At 39.4% G+C, this 7,405-nt stretch overlaps 1 protein-coding gene across 1 annotated transcript in view; it reads right to left on the minus strand.

Annotated features, from left to right (window-relative positions):
• The window catches only part of LOC111866510 (AP-3 complex subunit delta-1), a 61,117-nt gene extending 55,795 nt beyond the window's left edge, over positions 1–5,322 (minus strand). The window contains exons 1-2 of the mRNA XM_023855520.2: positions 5,012–5,322; positions 4,767–4,862 (exon numbers count right to left, since the gene is read on the minus strand). Of these exons, the coding sequence (XP_023711288.1) occupies positions 4,767–4,862; positions 5,012–5,107 (192 nt within the window). The 5' untranslated portion in view covers positions 5,108–5,322. The remainder of the gene's footprint in view (positions 1–4,766; positions 4,863–5,011) is intronic.
• Positions 5,323–7,405: the final 2,083 nt, after the last annotated feature.

Consider the following 7,405-nt stretch of genomic DNA (forward strand, 5'->3'; position numbering starts at 1 on the left):
CGCCCCCCCCCCCCAAAATGACAAATTTGTCCTTGTGCTTACTTAATTAAGCATTCTGCTCCTCAGCACCAGATGGAGGTAAGTGGTCAGCTTCAGGTCCTGACCACTTTACACCCAGGGAAAGGACCTCTACCACCTGATGGGTAGGTCAAATTTGTCCTCGTGCTTACTTAATTAAGCATTCTGGTCCTCAGCACCAGATGGAGGTAAGTGGTCAGCTTCAGGTCGTGACTGCTTTACACCCAGGGTAAGCACCTCTACTACCTGATGGGTACGTTAGATGGGACTCAGAGCTGATCCGGATGCTGCAGAGTAGAGATAAATCCTTGCTCCTGCTGGCAATTGAACCACATGTGTCTAGCTCAAAGCCCCTTGCTGTACTGATTGAGCTATCCCCTTTCATACAGAATTACTAAAGAAATTTAATACAGTTCATCCTGCAAGTTAATTCTTAGTGTCATTCATTGTGGTCAACACAGAAATGTTTCAAATAAATTATTACATATGCAGTATAAATACAAGATACGCATATAACACCTACATGCCAAATGTTACCCTCACTACTGCTGTCAGCATGTGATCTGGTGGGTCATCACATCAAGCGAAGTAGAGCCACTAAGTTGTGGGCACTGTCACACATTTTATATTAAGGGTTACAGGCATTACATGCTACTTTTAATTATGGAACCATCATCATGCATATTCTATTACTGTCATTTACAATTTTGTATTTAATAGAAGTCACAGTCACTGTCTGAACCATCTGAATCTCATTCCATAAGGGTTAGATCACCGGCTCCATGACCTCATCTTGTGGAACTTCTTTCACAAAACCCTCTTCATGCAGACACAATTTTTCCAGACTAGTACTGATGCTATGGCCTCATGAGATAATCTCTTGATATATGCAACTTGGAGTGTTATTTCTTTTTTCATTTCATTTCATTTCATTTCATTTACATTTTCGTATGTACAATTCCACTTGTGCCTACACGAATCAATTGGACTGTATCTGAAATCCTAACATAATGAACATGACACATGGGGCTTTGACATACATCAGGCCTCCCACTGTGGCATCCCAGGTTCAATCCCAAGTCAGGTCATGTGGGATATTTGGTAGAAAAAGTGGCAATGGAGCAGGTTTTCTCTGAGTATTTCGGCTTCACCTACAAATTCTCATTCCACCAACTGCTCCACATTCATTAATCGTCCCATCAAGTGCACTCCATAACCCTCATACAGACAGCACATCACTGAATAACCAATTAAAAAAACATGACATGCTACTGGAAATGCAGCCTTGTATACATATCATCCCAGTTCACCATACACAGCAAGATGAGGAATCTATATCATAACTCATTACAGGAAATACATGTCACACATTCCCAGTGCCCTAAAGATATGGGCAGTAGCTTCCTCTGAAAGCGTGGTACCTATCTAGAAACTACATGATGACCAGGGCCCGGATTTTGATGATCTGAAAATATTTAAAAAATGAGCTATAAAATGAGTGAAAAAAATCCAGAAAAATGACCTAAAGGAGAAAAAGAACACTTCGCTTCCATGTTATCCACATTTCAGAAAACATATGACGAAAAATTCCCTAAAATGTCCAAAAATGACAAGAAATATCCTTAAAAGTCCAAAAATTTACCAATAAATTACCCCCAAAATGAAAAAATGACCTTAAACCTAAAAATGTCAAAAAATGACAAAAAATTACCGATAAAATTTACATTTCTGTAACCAGCAGCTCATATCCAAGATTTATATATTTAAGAACATCGCATAGGATACAAGGGAAAAAAGATGACATGTCATCAAAATCCAGGCCCTGATGATGACACATCCTGCAAGACAGTAATGTTCATATTCACCAGTGTAAGAACCTAAAATTACACATTAATTATGATTACAGAAACAAGTGGGTATACCACACCATAAAAATGAAAGCCAGAAGAAGATTGAAGATTTAGGAATTATACCCAGCCATCAGATGACACTGAAAATATGAAAAGAATAAGACAGACAGTGTGTGTACATAACTTTAACTACTATACATAAAACTTCTCAAATTCCTAATTCCATCCACAAACTAAGCTGGTGAATGTATGCATGTTAGTTAGTTTACAAGTTTGTCTTAGATTAAATGTTTAGGCAATAAAAATCACAAATGTCTTAATCACATTTGAGTTAGATTTAAAATTTCCTAACTTTTCCTGGTACAGGTAGATAAAAAAAGTTTATTTTCTATTTCTGCTCTTTAGGAAGTATTTCCTCTTGCACCTATTTTCAACAGCTTTCCAGTAATGTTGTGTAATCGTCCCCGGCATATAGCCACACTTAGTAATTATCATTAATAAGTATTTCCATTACTTCGAATAACTACAGCGAACGGAAAGGTACTTGTATGTACCATCATTGCAAAGACCCCACACCTGCACGGGTTCAAACACTTCAACCGTTCGAATAAGATTAGGGGATTAGTAGTAGCATCAAGTCCACAGGTGCGACGCTCACCTGTTTACAGGAAGCCGGAACTAGGAAAAACAGAACCATAAAAGGGTAGAAAATCGCGCCTCTCCAGTTCTCACGCTGCCAGCGAGTCTTGGGATTTAAGCCAGAACACTTGTGCTGAGATTTCCTACAAATAAATCTTAAATAAGCAGGTCAAATTGTCATCTGCCTCTCAGCCAACCACTTATGACCATTGGACCTCATTGGTTACTCTTGGAAGTTTTACCACCCTCTCCAATAGTGACGCCAATGGGATTCAAAGTAAGAACCCCCGCCGGGGAGGAGCTATCAGTTAAATTACAGTATAAATCACATTGTTCTTAATCGTAGTGAGTAGTGACTAAACGCGGGCTCTCAATGCAGTCTCTCAACGCAGTCTCTTGAGTAGTCTCTCAAGTTTTCCTCAATTCATTCCTCTCTGGTTAGAAGTTAACACTTACCGAACTCTGTACTGTCGGAATCAGAGCAGCCCAGAAGGTGTTGTGTAATTGATAGTTAATAAATTCAGTGTTTACTCTTGCATTACAAATACATTAAGTGTTGTGTATCTTTGTGATCACTAAGTGTCTTCACAACCCCTATACAGCGTGTCTAAGTCCAGGGTCCCAACGGCCTTCCCCTTCGACCTGAGGCCCGTAAGCCCTGAGAAAGAATCCAGCTCTGCCCATCTTTACCCACTAATCCCACTGTCCAGGAGACTAGCGATTTACCCTCACCCTTCATCCACCCTAAAGCCCCTGAGAAACTGCCTAGGAATCGGACCCGTGATCGCAGCCGGACTTCCGCATCATCAGTGACTGACATCAATAGTGGTGCAGGTCAAGTGATTAGTGAAAGGTAAGACAACTAACCTTGAACAGACCCCAAGAAACAATTACAAAGTGGAGCCCGAAGTAAGGGCGAGTAAAAGAACAGTTACAGTTGCAAATTCAATACCTCCCTGTTTCCTCTGTAATAGGACAATAAATGAAAATCTTCATCACCCAGGAAAGCTGGTATAGTGCTATTGCTCTAGACTTTTACTGAGGAAGTGCTCAGTTCAAATCTTCCTCAGCCCCTCCAGGCAAATGCCAGAATATAGTTTCAATTATGCCATGACACTTTCCTTCCACATTCTTTCCAATTTATCGATCATTTCACCATTCAACACTAAACAGTCTATACTCTGAAAGTCATAAAATAATCCATAAACAGAAAGCATTTAACTTGGAGCTATATTTCCCCCACAAATAAAATTTGCCATGTCACAGCATGGAAGTTCTAAATTCTGCATTTTCTAATTCATAGATGTTGCTGCTGTCCTTAGTTTCAAGCCTCAATTTGATTTGTACATGCCAACGTTGTATAATCTGACATATCCATAGCTGTGAATTTATATACCTTGTGTCACCTTGTTAACATACATAACCTGTACTACTTCTATGTGAAACATGAAATTCATATCAAAGCCTCTAAAAAGTTATAAATGCCTATATTACATTCCGAGAGACACTTCTACATGCATGTTATATTAAAACCTACCGCAAATCATTCAGACAAAATGAAGTTCCTCGCACCATTTCTTTCCATGCATATTCAGACCTGCAATGTGATAAGCCCACAGACAGACAAATCACGAATAAAACCGACCCAGATCATAAGAGATGCCAGAATCAGTCTTTGTGCCTCCATAAAATGTTCACAATCATTCAGAAACAGAACCTCATACGTTAAAATATGAAATTTTAAAACCAAGCATCCCATTCAAAGTGTCTTAAGGAATTTTCAAGGGGAATGCTCAAACCTAGAACTCATTTCATCCTGTTTTCTTCAGTCAGCACTCTAGTTTGATTCAGCTCTTCCTTGTCCAGTAATAACAATGTCTGTCCATATTTACAATTATATAAGTAGATTTCTTTTAAACTGTTCCTGAATCTCCCCCTACTTACCTGCAACTCTCACATGCGATTTTAACTCGAAGTAATGCGACCGACTGAAAGTTTTAGCACAATAACAGGGCCTTGGGATTTTTTACATAGGCACATAACACATAAGCTTACTTCACAGTAGCAATTCAAAGATATACTGCAAAAATACTGAAGACAAACTGTAGTGTGTATAGGACACTAGTCTATGCCCCACACCCAATGCAAGCTACTGCAAGTAGCACATATCCCTCCCAATGGACTGACCGAATGATCTGCGCCAGGCTCTCAAGTTATATCCTTAGATTTTAAGACATAGCGCTCATGCTCACTACTCACATATGTAAGTTTAGCAACAGCATTTGCCTTGACAGCAACGTTGTCTTGACGCAGTTCTTGTTTTATCTCTTCAATACACTGAGCAATATATTTGGCCTGAAATAAAGTTGTTACAACATAAATATACTATTTTAAAATCCTTGCAACTCCTAACCTGCTTCACGTCATGCACCTTACTTTACTTTCCATCAGCGATTAGTATGTATAATGACACCTGCAGTTAAAACAGATCAAATAATACTAACCTCGCTGTCTTTGTTATTCCTTATTCCACGAACTAAATCTGTTAAATTTTTGTCAAACATACGCTCGAAGTTACCCTTGACTTTTCTAAGTGCCATGGCAAGCCCCACATCAGCAACAAAATAAGGTTGGTAAGTAAACGATACACAGTTTACTAATATATCTTGTATAATTCATTAAATATAACTGCAATGCTATATTTATTTATATATATATTTTATATTAAATATCACAGATCTAAACCAAACTTTCTCCTCATTCCCGTCGTTAACATTAGACACTGCAGACACCTTATCTTGAGGTCATGTGACGTTTTCGTTCGTCATATTTTACCCACCATGCAGCACTTATAAGCGCCGCGTGGTTTACTTGCCTTCTGCTAATACACAATTTATGCTGTTGGAAATCATCGTCTGTGCACTTCACTGTGGTCAATCACTATGTAAACCATTGAGGGATTTTGCAATTAAGGCTTCTTGTACAGTTTGTGTTTGCCAGACTGTAAATGACCCGAGCTAAAGAACACGAAACATTCCATGTTAGGAACTGCAACAAAACCCTCCGAAATGCTGGAAATATATGCAGTACTGGTACAGGTAGCTCACGTAATTATCCCACTTATTAACCGAATTCTATATCCTAACAGGAGCTTTACAAACTTTCCACCGGCAGATATATGAGTGGAGTTGATACTGGTTAAACCAATGCTTTCTTCATAGTCACCGCCGTGAAAGCCTAAAATCTTACACAATGCATTCATTTCTAGAAACGGAGTAAGATGTTATGCAGTTCAACAAGGTTGAAAAATTATTCATTTAAATGTAGTAAAGAGAAAGGGGGAATGAGTGTAACCTGGATAGTAATCGGCGATAATCAGCATCATCAGTATTCTTCAAACTTACCTCTTGGCATGGGCTGTGTCACATGCCAAACAAGTTTCACTGACCAATGGCGTCAATGCAGTGTTGTGATTGGTCAGGTAAGTAAACGGCTGGCTGGTATAAGATTCTTTTTCGTGGTTCGTGAACTGTATGAACTGTATGAATGACTGATATCATTGAAGAGTACATAATTCAATTAATTTCCACTCTTGGACTAGAAATGGCTGTGGGTTATTGATAGTAATCCGTTTCCACAGCACTGAGTTGCATATCTACATTTGGTAATCCAGGTAGATAACTTCTTTGCAGTGTAAATCATTTTTGCCTGTTTTGTGACATGATGAAATAGGATGATTTAAACCTACAGTTGAAGGCAATGTACAGGGCGGTAAAAGGGATGAACGGCTCATTCACATGGTATTTTGGCATAATAAAAACTTTGGAAGGCAGAAAAACTGCTTGTCTACCAGAAAGTGGTTTCTGTTGAAGGGAAATTCATTCCTGAACAACACAGTTATATTCTGAAAAAAATATAGCAAAAAATGGGTCCTGAAAGACCTTAATTTTAATTTCAACACAGCATTGGCTTAATATGAGGGACTTGCCAGTCAGTTTACTGACCACAGGGATTACCCATGGAGGGTACAGCCTCAGTCTGGATGGTTGTTGCATGGTGTATGCAGTCTTGAGTTGGCTATCATAGGAGACTACTTCTTTCATCACTATGGCTGTCAAAATACAGTGTGCTGATGGGTACATCATTTCTGGGGGGAAGGGGAATTAGTGGCTTGGTGAAAGTCCAACAGTTGCACATCAGATTACTGGAGATCATATCCAGGATATTTACAAAAAAATCTGATGGCTCTCTGGGCCATGAAGTAGACCATACACCTACTCATACCAACCTCCATCTCAACCCTAGTTCTCATCACCACCCATCCAACAAAAACACTGTACTATTACCACTGGTGCACAGAGCGGAAGCTCTGTGTGACCAGGACAGCCTTCATGATGAACTCGAGTGTCTGAGAGATGCTTTCAGCAGAGAGGTGACAAGCAAATTCACAGGGCTTTCAGTTCTGCCATAAGAGTTGAGCTGCCCAATAACAAGAAGGATTAATCCATTCCTGTGCCTTATGTTGGGTGAATCTTAATGTACCGGCAGCTTGCTGTCCTGGCACATCATCACGTAAATTGGCCTCCCACTGGTTTCCTTCAGCAGGTCAAGGATGACCTGAGACTAAGGACACTGGGAATATACAATATCCCTATGAGTGTGATCAGGTATACTATATTGAGCAGGCCACTGGATCAACATCAGGACACGTCAACAGTGTCAGAGAACAGCATCAGCTTCAGACATTGTATCCAGCTCTGCTACATCAGTGTGGAAAAGTCTCTAATTTGCTTAGTGGATACATGGAGACCAACAATATCCATAACAGAACAACAGTCAATTTTGTTCTTGCAAACATAATAATAATAATAACAACAACATTCTTTATTATTTATGAG

The sequence above is a fragment of the Cryptotermes secundus genome, unplaced genomic scaffold, assembly GCF_002891405.2.
Source record: "Cryptotermes secundus unplaced genomic scaffold, Csec_1.0 scaffold401, whole genome shotgun sequence".
Lineage (NCBI taxonomy): Eukaryota > Metazoa > Arthropoda > Insecta > Blattodea > Kalotermitidae > Cryptotermes > Cryptotermes secundus.